General features: G+C 35.2%; 1 protein-coding gene across 6 annotated transcripts in view; it reads right to left on the minus strand.

Annotated features, from left to right (window-relative positions):
- The window catches only part of ADAM23 (ADAM metallopeptidase domain 23), a 79,919-nt gene that overhangs the window by 16,722 nt on the left and 43,288 nt on the right, over positions 1–19,909 (minus strand). For all 6 annotated transcript variants that reach the window (XM_087731734.1, XM_087731735.1, XM_087731736.1 and 3 more), the window contains exons 12-24: positions 18,939–19,023; positions 18,055–18,145; positions 16,366–16,414; positions 13,986–14,085; positions 11,252–11,323; positions 10,365–10,451; positions 10,130–10,210; positions 8,115–8,165; positions 7,572–7,635; positions 5,796–5,901; positions 4,266–4,385; positions 3,128–3,296; positions 591–702 (exon numbers count right to left, since the gene is read on the minus strand). In XM_087731734.1, the coding sequence (XP_087587860.1) occupies positions 591–702; positions 3,128–3,296; positions 4,266–4,385; positions 5,796–5,901; positions 7,572–7,635; positions 8,115–8,165; positions 10,130–10,210; positions 10,365–10,451; positions 11,252–11,323; positions 13,986–14,085; positions 16,366–16,414; positions 18,055–18,145; positions 18,939–19,023 (1,187 nt within the window). The remainder of the gene's footprint in view (positions 1–590; positions 703–3,127; positions 3,297–4,265; positions 4,386–5,795; positions 5,902–7,571; positions 7,636–8,114; positions 8,166–10,129; positions 10,211–10,364; positions 10,452–11,251; positions 11,324–13,985; positions 14,086–16,365; positions 16,415–18,054; positions 18,146–18,938; positions 19,024–19,909) is intronic.

The following is a 19,909-nucleotide window of genomic DNA, read 5'->3' on the forward strand; positions in this document are numbered from 1 at the left end:
TCTTTGTATTTATATTTCATATTCAGTTGAAATACCTACTAAATACATAAGAGTAAGCAATAATAGTCTTTAGAATAATGTAAGTCCTTAAAAATCTTAATTTATTTCTTTTTACTCCCATTGAAATCTGATGTCAAAGAATCAAAGCTTTTTCCCCAGGGACATTCCACTTTTCCCTTTTTTATGCCACAGCTCTCTGAATTAGATGAGAACAGCTAAGGGAACTGTAAATCTTTAGTAAAACAAAAATACTCAATTATCATACAAATAATAAGAGCTACACTTTGTCAGATTTCAATCACAAAGAAAATGATCATAAAAAATAGAGAACAAGGGACGAAGGGAAAAACAGAAAGTATGTATCATTACCTATTGAAATTTTCCCCAAATTTAGGTTAGAAAAATAAAAGTTTCATCAATTCTCAAAGCAGAAAGACCTACTTCATCTACACAAAGCAGAATTTTACTGTCTGGGTGTAAGCAGGACAGCACAATATTATTCTCTTTCTATATGCTACTTCCACTACCAGGTATCAACAGAAAAACATCATAAATACTTGAAAGAACATCAAAACTGAAATCACACAAACCCTTGGGTCCTTCATCCTTCTTGCCACCAGTATCCCTGATAGGATCATCAATACTGCAGTCTGTCCCAGCCCAGGAGAAATTACAAATGCAAGTAGCTTCATTACTACAAACCTGGAAAAGAAAATAAGTGACAGCAGTTGGTTTTTAACTACGTTTTAGTAAGTTTATTTAACATGTAATTAGGTATTTAATTCATAGTATGAAACTTATCCATTTATATATTGTAACAATACACTAAGTGTTCAGAATGAGTATAATACATCAATAACCTGAAAGTTTGCTTTAACCCTCTAAATACACTCAGAGGCTAGGAAAAGCAGAAGTGTTCCCTGTGGTTCCATCATCACTTGTACTACACACCTGCACAGGATGTAAAAAATAACAGAAACTCTCACCAAAAAAACCCCTATCTACACTAGTCAGATCTTCACTAACCAACTATTAGACTTTGAGCCTGGATGTCCAGAAAGAATACAAGCATTTGTGTTTAAAAGGTTCAAGGCATGGTCATGCTTTACGACCGCTCATTTACAGCTTGCTCCCATGTAGAAAATATAGTAAGATTTTCACTGGATTTGTCGTAATTTTTTTCTAAGCAGCAATGAGGAGGGCTTCCTTATCTTCTATAAAGAGAGGAAATCGTTCTTCCTAAGTCTACATTTAGTCAAATGGCCTCTAAAAAAGGACTTAGGACTCACTAAAATTGGCAGTACGTTTATCAGATACAGGAAAACCTATCCAACTGACAATACCTAAAATATCAGATCAATAGTGAGAGTTACTAGCTATAAACTTTCCATACGAAAAAGAACGGAACACATGGAATGTGTTGCCAGAAGAGGTTACTAACGAAAGAGCACGACATGAGAAATAGACACAAAACAAAGAATGAAGTTTTGGTTATGGGACTAGAAGTGAAGTCAACGTCTTTTGGACACTGGAACATAATGTCAAAAAAACCCCCAGAAAATAATCTACATGCTAATGATTACAGGTAAGTAGTACATGTGATTTTTTTTTAATTTAACTTTTATCTCACTCTGCTTCTTAAAAGTATTCACTGAAGAATCTTATCCATGAAGCTGAATATAAATACATCTTATGGCAGGTTTGATCAACCGAAGTATTCTTTTAAAATTATGAATCGGAATCATCCAAAGCAAAACAAAAAAGGTAACATAGTTCTCTCACCACTCATGCCACTCTCCAAAAGTACCAAGACAATTTCTAGATCTCCTAGATCCTTTACTTTCCAATTTTAAAATTTTTCTTCTTGATTTTGAACCTAATGCTCTTCTTTGAAGCACTCAAATTCATCTTCAATTACACATAACAAGAAAAAAAAATAAATACTTCTTGTATAAAGTCTAGCCCCTTAGGCAAGTGTCTGTCCACTGAATCCCACAGTGGAAAGGTTTTATCAATACGTTATCAGTATCAGTTAAGACATGTGTGGCAGGTGCACCCACCTTGATAAAGACTGGGGCTTTCCGACCGTTAAAACATAGCAAGCACCGCGCGCCTTTAATTTTCATGCCCTTACTGCCCTACTGTGGCTGTTGTCACATACACAGTCACCGGTAGATAGAGCCCGTGGCCAACAGGAACGGACATGACCATATACGACCACAGGTCAGATTCGACTAGGGTATAAACGGAGTCCCTCCGGAGGGCAAACTGAATAGGTCCTCCTTGGAGCAGCAGGTCTGCAGCTGGGGACTCTCCCCTTGGGTCGGGATGCCGCCAAGGTAACTCCTTGAGGTTGAGAGCCCTCGCCTTATTAGGTGAGTGATTGTGTATTTTTAGTCATCATTCTGAAGCTTAAGAATTCTTAAGTCAGCTGTGTAGTATTAATTCCCGTTGGCATCCTGAACCTGTGGTTTACTAATGTTCGTCAGAGTACCAAACACTTCTGATTAGAATAAATATTATTTTGGGTTACATCACCTGCCTAATTTGACTTTGTGCACCTCCGCAACAGCATGGAACAGTGAATCTGTTCATCAAAACATACCTAATGTCTTAGACAAGTGGACTTAGGGGTAGAATAACAGAATATAATGTGCCTGAATGTAAAATGATACACTTTGCATCTGTTCAAGAAGAATGTATCATCTCTGTTGAGGTCCAAAGTTTAGAATTTTAATTAAGTCATGAGGTATAAATCCATGAACACAGGACCAACTTTATAAAGGTGTTAGTATGCAGGAAAAAGTTTAACTGATGATGGCAAGTAGCTTGAAATATGGGTAGGACATTACAGAAGTCTTTACAATAACTTATGTCAAAGCTCATTCTTGCTAGTAATGAAAACAACACTTCAGATATAATTGCAGAATTAGTTTGACAACTTTGCTTCTAAAATTTTGTCTATGCTTCACAGAATGGCAGTCTTCCCCTGAATCTAACATTTGTGTTTTCAGATCAACGGGTCTTAGGAACGCTTTCAGGTAGAGAACTCCACAGGGTACATTAAGAGCAGATATCCCAGAGGTAGCTGGAGAAGCTTAGCTGCTGACTCCCAGTACAGACTCACCCCATGACCGGAACAGACTTTTCCATTAGAACCAATGGGACAGCTGCTTATGTTCAAGGACTGAATTGGCAGGCACTTTTTGTCCAGACACATCATGTGAGGTCCACATGGAGCTCCATCCTCCACATAACCTAAATCTGTATCATCATCTAAAAGAACATGAGCACCACTAGGAGAAATAAGTTTTAAGACACTATTAGTATCATGACTGGATTCTTTTGAAAATATTAAACATGTTAGTGTAGATACTGAAAGCCTCATATCTTTCTCTCATTCAAGCGTACAGACACATTGAACAAAATTATAAAGTTTTTCTGTCTGTCCACAGCATTGACAAGGTGTTCCAGTTGTCAGACTAAACAGAAGTCTACATAATGACTTCAATACTCAAAAAGAGCACCTTAGGCTTTGGGGTTTTTTAACAGTCTTTGATGGGCCATGCTTTTTTTTTTTTTTCTTTTTTTTTGTTCCAAAGGCTGTGAAATATTATTGCTAGAAAAATGTTAAAAAACTAACTTCCCACATGATGACATTTAAATAAAAATACTAGTGGAATAATAGAAGAGTTAAGAATCATTGTTCACTCAGGACCTAACTATGTAAGAGAACATTCTTAGCATGACAGCTGTGTTCCCAACATCTTTAAAATACAAATCCAGTATTGTGCACGGTAGACTAAAACCCATTTACCTGCCCTTTAACTGAACTGTAGCTTAACATCTTATCCTGCCACAACTCTTCAGTTTCCTCTCTGCCTTCACTTCCCTACAGCTATTTCTCTGAGGATATAACACTCAAAAACATTATGTTTAATACACGGGTCTTTGGCAATTACAGACTTCCCCCCACCACCACCAAAAAAAAATATAGCGCTGTGCATTAAACTCGGACTGTGAAGTTCTGCTACTGGAGAGACCAGATAGAGTAATCAGGAGGATAACCCACATTTTACCCTCTTTAAATGTGGAGTATTAGCCTTTTTTTTTTTTTTTTTTTTTAAATCAAAAGAAATACCACTCCACCAATTTTGCTGCAAGATGTTAATTACCTAAAAATCATACAATTTTACATTTGTTTATCTTAATTCAATTCGGTTTGATAAAGCAAAATAATGTTGGAACACTGCATTATCTTTTACCTGCAGTCCACTATTCGTCCTTGATGATAAAAAGAATTTGGGATAATTTCTCCCTGAACTTGACCAACTCGTGGAACTCTAGTAAGGTTAGTGCAGAGCAAAAAGCCACAGAAAACATCACTGTAAAATGAAAACATAAATCAAAAAGTTACTGGAATAATATGAAGGAAACTTACAAAAAAGACTGACAATGTTGCTGCTGATCACATTAAGTAATATATTACCATAAGCCACACGATAGACTTCCAGAGTACAAGTCTGGAAATAAAATATTATTTGATATAAATGACAAGAGGCAGAAACAAGTAATTGCTCATTCTAATGCACCAGTGAATGTTCACATCAACAAAAAATTTGTCTGTGCTCTAAGTACAATACAGTACAATTAAGAGGAGCCAAATTGTACAAAGCTTTGTCGTATCAGGCTAAATTACATTTCCCTCTCTCTAGCAGCTTGGATGCTGTACGTTAATATGAAGTTTGAATTTTTAATTGTATTTTATTTCTCTTGCAGGACAACAGAACCATAATAACAATCGTTAGCATGCAGTGTGTGCACCTGAATTTTGGTACAGAATCTACTTTGTTTGATGTTACATGTGCAATCTTCAACAGAAGGATATCAGCTTAAAACTTCCATCTCTTACTCTAATTGTCCTAAGTCATAAAAGCAGCTGGATGAATGCTGGAAATGGTATTTGTTGAAATTGCAAAAAATTCAGCTAGACCATTTTTCTACATCTCTCTACTGACCAAGAAAAGCTTTTATACAAATGAGGTTTTAATATACATATCAGAACAACACTATTCTCATCTAAATATAAAAAAATCCATAAACAACTACTTTGCTTATGATCCTACCTGAAAAGTGAATCATGTAATTATAAAAAAAATGCCACTTGACAAACATCAGGTAGTCAAAGAAGGAAAACACCATTCTGAGACTGAAATTTTTACATACATACTGAAAAATTACAAAACAGTAAGTAAATCAGGAGAAATTTAAGTCTATCCACTAATGATCATTAACTGGAAAAGTAAATTTAATCATATATTTGTCTAGTAATGATCACATGCAAATGAATCAGCCATTTTCTCTGTAGCATCCAAATGTCTAATGGTCCTCTCTGGTCAAAATAAAGGTTGGAACAAACTTGAAATAGCACAATCTGGTATCAATCCCAGGGCAAGTGAAAATAGCGTGTGTATTTGCAGCCTGATTTTTCCCTACCAAGTCTGAGGTGTTTGTATATTATGAACTTGTGACTTTTTGCTGCCCTGTACCCCAGCTCCTCAAAGTCACAGTACATTCTTCTGAAAATGTGGAATTCTTTACAAGTGTATTGCTGAGTCACCCATGGATTTGTCAGAATGAGCTTTGGAACTTTTTCCAAGATGCAAACCTTCTGAGGGAAAGAAGATTGAAAATAATGCAAAACAAATTGCCGAAACATTCATGAAAAAGTAGACAACATTAAACCAGTATTAATCTATTTAAAATACAGATAATCTCTACCAAGCTGAACTTACTGCTTGCTACACTGAATCCATCGGTCTCCATCCTTTCCACAGTTACCTTTTTTTGTGCCTTCTGTATTAAGCTTTTCATAACAAAATTTGTCAGATCCTGAAGACTCTGTTAATGAAGAAAGGAAAAAGGGATGTACTTTCCAGTAGCAACCTGAGAGCTTTGAAAACCTGCATAGTTTATTGTAGCAGTTCTCTGTATTTTTTAATGCAAAACAGAAATCTAACCACACGTCTGTGTACACAGATGGTGTTTTCCAGTGACTACAGTAGGAATCTAGCAAACAAACTGCAATACCTACAGATGACTTTTCTAAAATAATGCTGCATGTTCAAAATTTGCTCTGAACTTTTTAAAAAAAGTATCTCCACAGTGCCTTTATTGTCGTCTCCATTTGACTTTATCTGTGGTCTAATTTTGTTCACTTCATAACAGTTGCACATAGATTTAATCTAGTTGTTTGCACTGCAATTATTCCTGATCTGTATTTCAGGAGATCAAAGATTTTATACATGGCATATACCATAAGTATATGTTCTGACATCAGCTCAATGTTTATTTTATGTTTTAGGTCACAGAGAAAACAGGGTTGAACAGTCAGAGTGTAATTTCTACTGCTTTTTAGGAGTAGAAATCTGAACTAATAGGTTTAAAACCACAATTATTTACTAACAAGCCCATTTGTTTTTTCTAAAAATCAATTAAAAATTAAAAAAGAAAAGTACAACAATTATACAGAGGAAGATAAAATATTAGAGGTAAATAAGAGTAATTTCAGAAAAAAACACTTGTACAGAAGACGAACCAAGTATTTTAAAATATAAGTGTGTAAGATACAAAGAAATTAGTTAACAAAAACATCTACTGACTTTAATATTATCAATAAATGTGAGGTGGCAACATAAAACTCAAAAAGGCATCAGAAGACAAAGAAAATGCTATCTCCATCCAATTTTACACTTATATAGCATCTCTTGTATTGTACAAGACAAACAATAAATGATAAAATTATATCCCTCCTCTCCCATCTTCCCTAGAATGGAATGATTCTTCTGCCTCAAACGGGCAGTGTCAGCAGTGGCAGTTATGATTAGACAAAATGCACGAGAAAACATTATGTGCTAGAGTACAGGACATCCTGATAGTTCTGCTCTGCTGAACTGTCTCAAAGTCATTACATGGAACATTCATCCCCTCTCAGCTGCAAGCAAAATCCATTGCAACAGCAATTCTATTTTACACAACACTTCTGGGCTTGAATTCGTACTATGTATACTTAAATTCACACGAATGTACTAATTTTCCTGACTTGTAGGATAGTATAGCAAAGAGAGGTAAGGTGGAACAGCTTTAGCATGAACCACTGCTGGGATAATGGAATTGACAACTGTCATTAAAAAAACCCCAAAACATCTGGTTTCAACTATAAAAAACAAAACCAAAAAAAATCCTCAAACCCTTTTTTTTTTCCTTTCCCTGGTAACAGCAACTCAAAGTTGCCAATATTTTGTATGTTTTCTCACCTAATTCCACCAGAGTCCAGCATTTGCTGCCCTACCTATGTCTGCAACCACATCATGTCAGAACAATGTCACTGGCATCACTCCCAAACTCGAAATTTCATTTGGCAATCAAGCCACAGTTTCTCACTGCAGTCTACTCTACTGAGCAGAAAACTAACTTATAGTGGCAAGACCAAAAAATAAAAATACTAAAAATACAAAACAAAGGCAGGAATTAACCAGAAATAAAATACATTTAAGGTAAAGTCCACCTACTAGATCCCCAGATATATTTGCACTGATTATCTCTTGTCTTGCATTCACCATTATAGCAACGACCCTAAACAAAACACAACATGTTAGCAATGAGAACTGAACACTATTTCATTTCCTTCCCCTCCCCCAACAGATGTCTCATTTTGATTCTTCACCCACATATTGGGATATATTCATGAATTTGGGTAGATGGAGTACACATTTTGGCCCAGGTTCTCAAAGTCAGTTAGAGTCTAATATGTACTGACATTTCAACAGTTGCTTTATACTTCTCATTTACATAGTTGTAAAGAACTTATTAACATAGAGTGCGATAAAAGATATACATGTAATACGTAAAGATACCAAGCAGATTTTACTCAAAGTAGAAATTTTTACTATTCATAGAGTGCATAAAGCACAAGCAACATTGATGTCCAAAAGACAAAATTTATGAAGAAATATGGAAGACAGGATTAAAAAAAAAAACAAAAAAAAAAACCAAAAACTTGTATTTGGTTGACTTCTATTTGCTGATGTCAGGGATTTTAAAACATTGCATACCTGATTAGAATCACAGGCATAGCCATCTTGTTTATGAAGATTTGGTGGACACTGAAAAAAAAAGAAGAATGTTTTTTTATCGTGTGTACTGTAACAATACGTCAAAGGATCAAATACAGAATTTTCCCGGTTTTAAAAGACAATTGCACAACATATAAAGGGGGGGGGGGGGGGTAGATAACATACATAGTGCAGGAATCCTTATAGCTACAAATACAAATGAAAAAAATGAACATCTTGAACCATGAATACAAGGTTTGATTCTAACTTTCTGCATATTCCAAGTAGAAATTAAGGAGGTGAGGCAAAATTAAAACAAATGTGTTCAGTAACAGGATATTTGGTAGCTAATACTGGGGCCATGTTTGCAACACTGCCACTGCACTCATTTCAGTTCCACTAAGAAAGTAAGTGAGCACCTAGCTGTAGCCTACTAGTCTATTGCTTAAAGAGCTGTGGATTTTAATGATGTTAACTGTCATGTTCTCTTGGCATTGGGAACTTTTTTGGTATGAACAAGTCATTAGGTCCAGAAGCCTCACATTACTAAAGCTAGGAGCAGACCATTCTCAAAGCTTTTCCTCATCAGAAAGGGACCTGGGAAGATTTGGAAAGGGTATGCTGCTGCAATGTACCATATTAACCAATACTTTGAAGGCAGCCTTTCTAGCATAAGCAAGCCCTTCTTGCTCCCATTAAGAATGCTCCATCTGCAGAATTAAAGATTTAACATAAAATCTCAGCAACAGCTACTTATCTGTAAGTGTGGATGTCTCAGATGATAATATAAAAAGAGGTTACTGTTAATTTATTGGCATCTATAATTACAGCCAATGCCCAGAGAGAGACGTGAATCTATCCTGAATCTTACTTCTTCAAAGCTAAGAACCTGATGCAGTAGATGACTGCAGCAAAGTTATGAAGCTCTTATATAACCTTGAAGCTAAATACTCAGTATTGAAAAGGAGCATGCATCACCTAAAGCATCAATGTTGCTGTGAAAATGGAAGCTGTACAGAAAGTTGACTACTTAAAAGAACTCAAGTTAAACCAACCTTTTGGTTGCTGTTTATTCCTATAGTTTTGTGTATTAGCCAAATGTTTTCAAGATAAATGCATACGATCCACAACTTTTAAGATTACCATACATGAGCGCACACTCAAAAAAAAGTAACGCTTTATACAATTCTTATGAGGAGCGGCTGAGGGAACTCGGGTTGTTTAGCCTGGCAAAAAGAAGGCTATGGGGAGACCTTATCACTCTCTACAACTACCTGAAAGGAGGTTGTAGCGAGGTCGGGGTTGGTCTCTTCTCCCAAGTAGCAAGCGATAGGACGAGAGCAAATGGCCTCAAGTTGTGCCAGAGAAGGTTTAGATTGGATATTAGGAAAAATTTCTTCACCAAAAGGGTTGTCAAGCATTGGAACAGGCTGCCCAGGGAAGTGGTTGAGTCCCCATCGCTGGAGGTATTTAAAAGACCTGTAGACGTGGTGCTTAGTGGTAGACTTGGTAGTGTTACATTAATGGTTGAACTTGATGATCTTAAGGGTCTTTTCCAACCTCAATGATTCTATGATTCTATACTCAATTAGTTGTAATTTTCTACATTTATACTGTAAACTATTTTATTTCATAAAAATCTTACTGTTATTACCTTTGAATCCATTCACATTTGCAGTATATTCTTAGTACTTAAGCTATAGACCAGGCAAAGAGCAAAGGAGGGTATCTGACACCAATACCACACAGATACATGAAACCCCATGAATTTTAAAAAACAAATAAACCTACAGAAGTCATATTTTGAGTCCACTTAGATTAATTTTTTTTGAGCTTATGGTAGTTTATTCTTATGTTTAAAAATTTTGTTAGGATTAAAAAATACCCCCCGTCCCCAGTTACTTTGGGTGTATAAGTGTGCAGTTTTTTAATCTGGATTTTCCTCTTAAATTGATATAAAAATGAGTGCAAACAAGTATCAATAGTGTAAGCAGAGAAAGCTTCTGCATACATACCTGGCCAGAATCTCCAGTGCAGAACTCTGCAATATCACATTCATTCACTGCATATCGACAGTCATAGCCTCGTGGGACAAACTAGAAAATGAAGCATACAGTTCAGGACTAAGATTATGCCTCCATAAGCTGTTCCTTTTCATTCTACATAAAACACACTTTGAACTATAACAGGCTGCACATGACTTCCATGGACAACTGAAAAGAACAATAGATACACTGCAGCAACACTCACAAGACATGATGTATTACAGCAGGGTCCATCACTACAATGAGCTCCATTAGAAAGAGAGCACTTCTTACAACAGTCTGCATAGCATTCCTGAAGAAAATATTAAGCAAAATTTTTAGTTTTCCATTTTAAATAAGTTTTTTCTTCATAATCTTTCCCATAAACTATAATGTACCAGCAGACAGAAGATTCAGTTCAGCACTGATGACTTGCAATTATCAGCTGGAAGAATCCCTTCCAATGCTCAAACACTAAAGCAAAGGGAAAACAGTGACATGTATCCTATAGCAACAAGGGGGTTCCCACCTTCTGAAGCCTCTTCACAGCTGTGGAATAGCCTGTGCCAAATGCATGCTGCTTAGTCAAACTGCATTCAATGCAGAAAAAAGATTAAGAAAACTAATCATGAATGCAATTATATCTAAATACTAGAATTAGGACTCAAATCTACAGGGCAGATTTTTGCAAAAACATTATTGGAATATTTCTACTGAAATATTTCTTCTAATAGAGAAGAAAACGACAGTTTACTTATTCTGTCCCAACACAGGCACCTATCTCCAAAGCATAGATAAGGAGTCTACCACTCCAGGCACGCTATCCAGGAAAAGTAAAGGGGTAAGCGCTTCTACAGTGCAATTCAAAAACTGCTGGGAAACAGCTACACCTTGTCATTAGCATAACTGGAACTGTTCTGAGGACGCACTCTGTCTTCACACTCATTCTCACTTGACAAAATGTTTTAACACAGTCCTTTAATGAAGTTGTTCCCCAACAACAGGCAAAGCAAATTAGTTTCCATAAACTTTCCCCCTCCGTTAACAATCACATAATTTATCTTAATATATTTTGTAAGAAAGACTTGTGGAGTAATATATAACTCTACTTGCCATTCGGAAACCGCAATCACATTCTTCTCCTGCTTCTACATATCCGTTTCCACACTCAGTGTTTTCAAAGAGCTGAAAGCAAAAAAGGACCCCCCCAAAAGTAAGAATAAAACTAATATCAAATGACTTTCCTGTCATACTACAGAAACATGCTCTGAGAGAGAATATATATGCTGTGCTACTGCAATGGGGAAGGGAGCATGTTTTTCAATTGCTGCTAGTCAGAATTGTTCAGACAGGAAAGATGTACAACTAAATCACTTGAATGTTAGCCCTCTTTAGGAGAATACTGATCTCAGAAAATTATGATAAACAGAGAGACAATAAAATAATACTCAAGGGCATAACATTTGAACTTCATTCCTATTCTAAGGACTCCCATTTCCCTGACAATTCCTTCAAGAAACCCATCAGCAATATGATCTCTGGGATCTATTGAGGTACCCATACTTGCTCATGCAATTAGCTACTGTCTATTCCAGTGTAACATGTTTGTGCGTGAAAATAATAAACATTAAGAAACACTGCCAAAAGGAAGTTCTATGTGCCTGATTAGTAAGTTAGGATAACACAACCACATAGAGATAGTACTAAACAGTTAATCCTAGGACCGGATAGATACAATACAGATAAATTCTACAGTTCAGGATGATATAGATTCTATACTGGTTTCACATATCATAATTTTGATTAAAGCTGATTTAAGATATTTTTCAGTCTTGTCACACAAATAATTTTGCAAAAACCTTATCTGTTTTCAATATAATAATTCTGCTTTAAAATCCTATAAGAATATCACAAATCTCCAATTTAACTGGGATATTAGCAATAGAAACACATTCATCACTAGAATATGATTGAAATGAGAAGTCAAAAGTTAACAAGTTAAAATGAGACCAGATAAATCTACAGCTAGATAAGGGTGAAAGATGCGAGTAAACATGTTCTTTCTGCATGGGTTTAGTGGCAGTACAGCTGTTGAGGATCATCAAGATATGAAACATAACATATAATAAAATACAAATTATTTATAAACTTCGATGCAATTCCTCTTTAGTATCTCGGGAGGGCAGGGGGGGAAAGAAATCATAATGCCTAATCAAAAAGAAAGAAAACATTTTACTTTTGTTGCGTAAACCACATAGGCAATCAATAGCACCTACAATTTTGGGTGCCAGAAGCAAAACTACACTGAAGCAATACCCATATGTACTCGTCTTCACTAGCAATGTTGACACAATTCAGAAAACTGAAATTTCTTTTTTTTTTTTTCTCTATAAGCCACTGTTACTACTATGCTTCAGTAGAAACAGCAAGGCTTCTTATTCTGAACCTGAAATTCAGTTCTCTGTCAGACAGACTTGGCTATCGGACCTGTAGCCCATAAGAAAACAAAAAGGGGTCAACCAGAGAAATGCAAGAAAATAACAGAACACACACAAATTTCCTACAGCATTAATCAGGAACCATCAAATGTTCATATACATGTCAGAGCATAACTAAAAGTTTATAATAAAAAATGACATCATGGTGACTGCTTAACACAACTATGGTTTATTTACCTAAGGATTAAACACACCATTTTCTAGCTTACCTCCCAACCTCAAAATAATAGGATTCTAAACATTGCATAATTCCCCCCCGCCCCCAAAGTACTTTAACTTCAAAGCTGTGAAACACTGACATAAATAACACATAAAGATAATTCGACCATTCTCCTGGGAGCATTTTCACAGAAGTAAACCGGGATTTTATTCTGTATACAGACAATTTGTTCACATTACCTTGCTAGACAACCATCTTCAAAAAATGAAGCTGTGTTTTTCTTGCCCCCTATTTACTCTTTTCTGTAAGACTTCTTACATTCTTATTCTATAAGCAAAGATTGTCACCTTGGGAACAGTTTAAAAAACACTCTAACAAGCAAAATTTTTTTAGTTAATTGTGCAAGGTGGTGGTCTACCAAAGGGTACAGCACAGCAAACAGAACAGCCTTATAGTCTCATGTGGTATTAAATTCTACAGGGACAGCAAGTTTGACGCCATGATTAAATAGAATATTAGTACTTTGGATTGATCTTACTTTGCAAAAAGAGCCACATGGAATATTTTTATACTACTCAGCTTTAGAAGGATGTCATACTAATATTACCTTAGAAAAAATTATAACCTTGATAAGTTTTTAGGCGAAAAAAGCAACGGATGGTACAAGGAAACAGTTATAAATTAGAGAGTTTGCTAGATGTACATCTGAATGAAACTGAACTTAAGTTAACTTTAAGAACAACCACAAGCTGCTACCGTCTATACAAAGTAAGCTATTGATTTCTAATTCCTAGTCCGGTAACTGGCATTCTTTTTAACAACGTCAGGCAAAAAGTCCAAGAATTGAGCGTATGTAGAACATGCACTATGACCTCACTTCTGGATTTATTTTGCACTACTTCCAGCTTAATAAGTAGTGCATTTATGCTGAATAGGGATGTATCTAGCTGTGAGAAATAAACTGCAATATTTGTCATTATTTGAGCATGAAGAATTGTGGAAAACAAGTTGCATTCCTTTTAAGATTATTTTTAAATATGGGAATGAACAGTCAGCAAATTACAAGCAATTTCAAGAAAATACCCACATAGACATTTGAATAAATTTGAGAACAGATGGGTGTTAGTGAAATTATTACATTTTCATTACAATGTTTAGCAGAGGTGCTGGCTACCAACATATTAATTACCTTTGTTGGCCTGTTGAAAAGACAGGCACCTCCCCCACGAAGTAAAAATTCTTTGTATTCTGCAATGCTGCATTTGGAGAATTTCCTGGAATGGTATACCCTAAAATGGCAAAGAATTAGCTGAGTAAATGCCTTGAAACACCAACAGTTACTGGAAGGGGGCAGAGGGGTCACAACTTTTTTTTTAATACTGTAAATCCCAGTTTCTTACAACCACTGTGTGCAACAGTATGTCAGCTTAGTCTTATTCTCAAACAATACAATCAGAACAAAACAAATTTTTTAAACATTTTGCATTTTTATATTTCTATTGTATGGATCTACAGTATATGAAACTGCAGTCTTCTAATCTTCTTAATAAGGTGAAACCACATTATCGTAATAGCTGCCATGCACCCTCTCAATTGCATGCATAATCCAGTGTTCTCTTGGGTTTGTTTTCCCTGCAGCTTCAGCTTAAAAGATGGATTACATTCCAGATCCCTGATTTCATGCCAGGGTTTTAAAACTGTTCAATTAATTTGGTCCTGTTAATAAGGTTAATTTTTAAAGTAAAATTAATTGTAGCCATAAGAACAGCTGTATAGGGTCAGACTGAAAATTCACTTTACCCAAATCCCGTCTCTGATTTTGACCCTGAGAATATGCCCAGGGAAGAGTAGAGAACAGAGCACTGTACTACTACTTGCAGAATATTTTTCCAGCTTCCAATAATTTTCAGCTCAATTACTTTCTCGGTAAGCCTTATTTTGTCTTATTTAGTCTTATTTAATCATCTTCATTGTCTTTTCTCCCATGAATTTGCCCAAAATCTTTTAGCATCTACAAGATGCTATAGCAAGAAGTTTCACAGCTTAATTACAGACTGGTAGAAAAACAAATTAATCCTCTTTCTTCTGTCACATATTTGCTAGTCTCACTTCATGTCTCCCTAGTTCTTACACTGGAAGAAATGGTAATCATTTGCTATGTTATTTATGACGTTACAGACTTCTCTCATATTCCCTCATCTTCATCTTTTTCCCAGCCTGATGAAAACATACTTTGTTAGTTATTTCTCACACAGAAACTCTCTGATATTTTTCTTAGCCATGTTTTGAGATCTGGGAATGAGAACTATTCACGCTATTAAAGATGGGGGTAACCATGCCATAAGGAGGTTCTCCATTCCTTTCCTAGCAGTGAGCTGACATTTCCCCATTGAATTATTCTATATATAAAAAAATGTCTTCTGGCACTGATGGAGTTAAGTGAAAAGGCTTTACACTGCAGCTAATTATTCACTCATATCATTAGTCAGTCCTTTTTCAGCTTCTGGGTGACTATCATCTGCTCCTGACTTTTTTTTTTACTGTTACCTTATCTACACAAGAGGTTTGTTCCACAACCTCTTCTACTGATATTTCCATCCGAAACTGATACTTTGATGAATTCACCATAGGAAGGAAGCTAGATTCTATTCTGATCAATGCCTTACTTCAAATTCCAGAAGCAAACTTACTGAATAATTTTCTGTTGCATTCATATGGTGGCTGACAATTACAAGTCTACAGGAAAGCCACACAGTAATTCTACTGAAGAACCAATTTCCAAACACCATATGAAGAAACTAAGCTCTTTCTGTCTTATTTATAACTAATTTTCTCCATGATTTTTGCAACAAAGCTTCCACAGTGAACAAGAATTCTGACACAAAGTGATTTATAAGACTCAAAAACCTGTGTTTCAGAAGCTATCCTTTTCTAATCAATTGCTTACAGTACAGAGAAAAGAATCTCTGGCTGTGTGTGACAGTAGAGGGCAATGAAATCTGGTTTCCTCCCATATAGATGTGCTTCCTCCCCAGACTCGACTGACCGTTTAGCTAAGGATTGACAGCACTTGCTGAAAGCTTCAGGTTTCTACTTTTATTCACTGGAACAGAAGCAGAGAGATCTGTTCACTCAAAATTAGAATTTTGAAGGAATTGGGGAAAAAAATAATGAAAATTTAGGAGGAAAACAGAAATATCACTTATCAAAACTGTATTATAACACTTTTTCAGGTGCATGTAAAAAGTATAACTGATTTATTTAATGGAAAAAGTATACATACTTTACTTTTCAATCATTGTAAGTATAGCAAAGCATTAGTGAATACACTGCGTTGCACTTCAAAATGTAAGATTTATGAACAGCTTCCTAAAATGTGAATAGCAAAGGGAATGAATTGCTAAAAATTGAAATCATTGATCTGTATGCTTGGGTTATTCCAACTGCTTCTAGTTTTTCATTTATTAGTATTAAAAGACACAGACAAAACCCAATACATAAATATTTATGTCATAATGTAAACTATGAAGTCATTCCAGAGCCCTCAATTACTGATAGTTATGACATACCCCGTTTCCTCCATGATGCAACCACCCCAGGATTCAGTGCAGTCACACTCTTCTCAGACAAGACCAAAATACAACAGAAAAGGAAAGCAGTTATAAATACGCTTGCAATAAATATAAAGTACTCACTATAAAAATGGACCTTGACTAATGATACAAAGATTAGATGGTTGCTTGGCTGTACAGATTCTAGCCCTAAAAAGGAAACCAGCCCACTTGAAGAGATACTAATATACTTAATATAAATGCAGTACTTTCAAATTACCATATGTGCATGTTCTTAGACTCAACACAAAGTTTCAGGAAGTATAGAAAACTAAAAATAGCTGGCAACATTCTTCCCTACATGCTCTCAAAACAGGTAGCACAAGGGTATGTGCAGTATACATGATACTGATGATTACAAACATCACATTTCCTCCATCCTAAAATGTGTACAGAACACCCTGAAGGAGAATTGTTACTGGACAGGCCACTTTTTTTCCCTTTCGCATAGAATTATTAATAGTAATACATGAATCAGCCAATCAAACATTCATTAGAAAAAGTAGTTGAGTGAAAATGGATTTACAGTTTACTTACAGCCATAGCATGTAAGTCAAGAGTGACTAAATTCATAAAATAAAAACAAAAGATCAACATCTTGTGGTTGGTAAAACAGAAGTTACAAACTACCCATAAAAATTATCTACAAAGAAGTAACATTTTCAAGAAGAAAGGTTCTGCATTCTAGTTACTACTGCAAATCCATACTCTTTCTCCACAGAAAATATTCACAGATTATTTATATGGTTATTTCTGCTCTATCCAGGTCTTTCATTAATCTTTCTCTATAAAGGGTATCCAAATAAGGACACTAAGCTATCATTTTAAAAACCTCTATCTTACAGTTTAAAAAGATTCTGATTTCCAAATTATATGAACTCTGTTTTACCTGTAATCAAAAAACAATGACATAGAAAGTATTTTAGCAATTTGCATGTTTACACAACTCAAAAGCGATGCTTTATAAAACAACATTCCCTAAACTTTTCCACGTTGTTTCCTAATTTGCAGATTTCTGAAGTGATTCCAAAATAAAGTCAGCATTATCATTCACATTTTTAAAGAAGAAACAAAGAGAGAAAGTAGCCAAATTGCTTACACGATGTGAGTGGAAAAAACCAACAATTTTCTTTAGCCCCAAAAAGGGCTTTTGCAGCAGCTTTTGTACCTACGCTCTACATGCGTTAAGGCCACATCAGGCTAATCTTCTGGTTGTGAAGCAGCAAGGTAACAAGTTGAGCAAATGTCACCCTGGACTAGATTACAGCTTCTTACCATTTCTTCAATTATGAATCAGATATTTTTGTATTTTAAGAAGTCAGTGATAGTTCTATAGGAATTACAGATTTCATTATTATAGATAAGGAGTTATGAGTTAAATGAATGGTGTTTTTACCATTAAACCTTTGAATGTTGGTTATGACTCTAACCTCTTGACACAGGACATCACTGAGGTCATTGCAAAATGAGTGCTAAACTCGTGGCTCTTACTTTGGTTAAACTCAAATTTTGGTGCATATATTTCCAAAAGCAGCAATTCTGTTCTACAGTTACAGCAAGTTTGGTATTTGTTTCAAATATTACAAAGGAAGTGTTTATATATTTAGCTAAGGAGGACAAAAGAAAACTCCAAGTCCATGTACATACTCGGTTTCCTGGCAGCTGGCTCCCATTGTATTCCAAGGTTCTGGGCAAGACTTTGTGCTAGTTCCTGTGCCATGGCCAAAGGGAGGCCATACTGCATTTCAAGAGGAGTGCAATTAAAAAAAAAAAAAAAAAAAAAAAAGGAAAAAAAAAGAAAGAAAATGTACGTTATTGTAATGAACACTACACTGGCTCATTCTGGCTTACCACATACTTACTGCTTCAGTAATTCTGTACAGCCAATCACATTTCTGTGTGCATATAAGGAAAATAAAGACAATGAAGTACGTAACAGAAAAAATTTTCTTCTTTTAACCTGAGGTAATCCCTGTCTGCTGGTTAATGTACAGAAAGGAGTCTGTTTGATATATATGTAATAGGTTTGTATAGTATGATTAGCCCATGTTAAAACAGGAGATTTTCATTATCGATTTAACACTGCACTGAGGGAAAAAAAAATAATTAAAAAAAAATCAATACACAGGGACCAAATTTTTCTAGTTTTAATGTTAAAAAAAATCAGTAAGAATTACATGTCATCAGCACCTCAGAAGATCAAGCCTTATAGTAAGAAAACCCAAAAGAATGTTCAGTGCTATATTTCAAATACTATTGTCAAAGATTTTTGAGTCTAAATTTCTGTCAAATATACTAAAAGTCAATTTGAGATCTTATTAAGAGAATAATGCAGACAGGAGGAATGCTTTTTAAAAAGAAAAGCACAGTGAGCAGTAGTTTAATGATGATACAAGAAGGCTGGCTGTGGGAATCCTAACTTTTTAATATGTACGTTATCTTTAAAGCCCTGAATACTGCAACATATAAACTCTGAGGTTATAATGTACAGTTTCTATTTTATTTCACTTTAGTCGCGAAAAAGAAATTACCTCATTCACTCCCACTCCTCTGGTCACAGAGCAAACCCCTCCAAAGTAACTTAAGCTGCTCCTTTTGTAATGAAATGTCACATTCCTTACAAACAAAAATAAAGAAAATATAACACATTGACATCAGGCACCAAGAACTTATTGAAAGATCACACTTTCACACATACTAGGATACATTGCAAGCACATTAATCCTCATCTAGCATCAAAAGCAACTGCAAGTTTACAAACAGAACACCGACATCAAAAGAGTCGATAAGATACAATTTTTGACAAACTGTTTTTATCTTGTAGAGACAGAATCAGTCCCAACCCACAAACAAACCAAGCAGAGAAAGCTAGACTACCAGATTCCTAAGAAAATACAAGGATAACATTTCCTTTAAAAAGATAACAATATATTCCAATTTATAATCTGTCAGGAAGGAATTCTGCACTGAAATGTATCAGTGTTGAGAATTTTTTTAATTCTGCTCTTAATCCAAACCAATTCAAGTTATAGTTTCAACTCCAAATGTAAAGACTGAGAAGTATACCTAAAAGGAAAGTAATTTAATACTGCTCTTTAACCCTGCCTCCTTTCATTTATTGCTAATAAGCCCCAAATAATTTAGTTAAGTTAATGTAATCTGGAAGATATAAATTATTCTATAAAATGTCTATAAACGATTATGAATGATACCTATTTTAACTTCATAGACATAATAATAAATCTACACAGCCTTGGGCATGCATAGCAAATTACCCTGATCTTTGCAAATGAATTCCTTTTACAATAGCAGAATCAACATCCCTTTTGTTTTTTGAAATGTCAGATATGGATACTCCAGACAGGTATATATTTATTTTTTCAGAACATTCACTATACTAAATGCTTAAAGCTAGATGCTTTACAAGAGACAGAACCACAGTAAGGGCTGAGATTGACAGGCATTTCTGGAAATGGTCTAGTTCAACCCCCTCGCTCCAAGG

The sequence above is a fragment of the Nipponia nippon genome, unplaced genomic scaffold (assembly GCF_047370975.1).
Source record: "Nipponia nippon isolate SJK-2023a ecotype South Korea unplaced genomic scaffold, ASM4737097v1 scaffold_5, whole genome shotgun sequence".
In the NCBI taxonomy this organism is placed as follows: Eukaryota; Metazoa; Chordata; class Aves; order Pelecaniformes; family Threskiornithidae; genus Nipponia; species Nipponia nippon.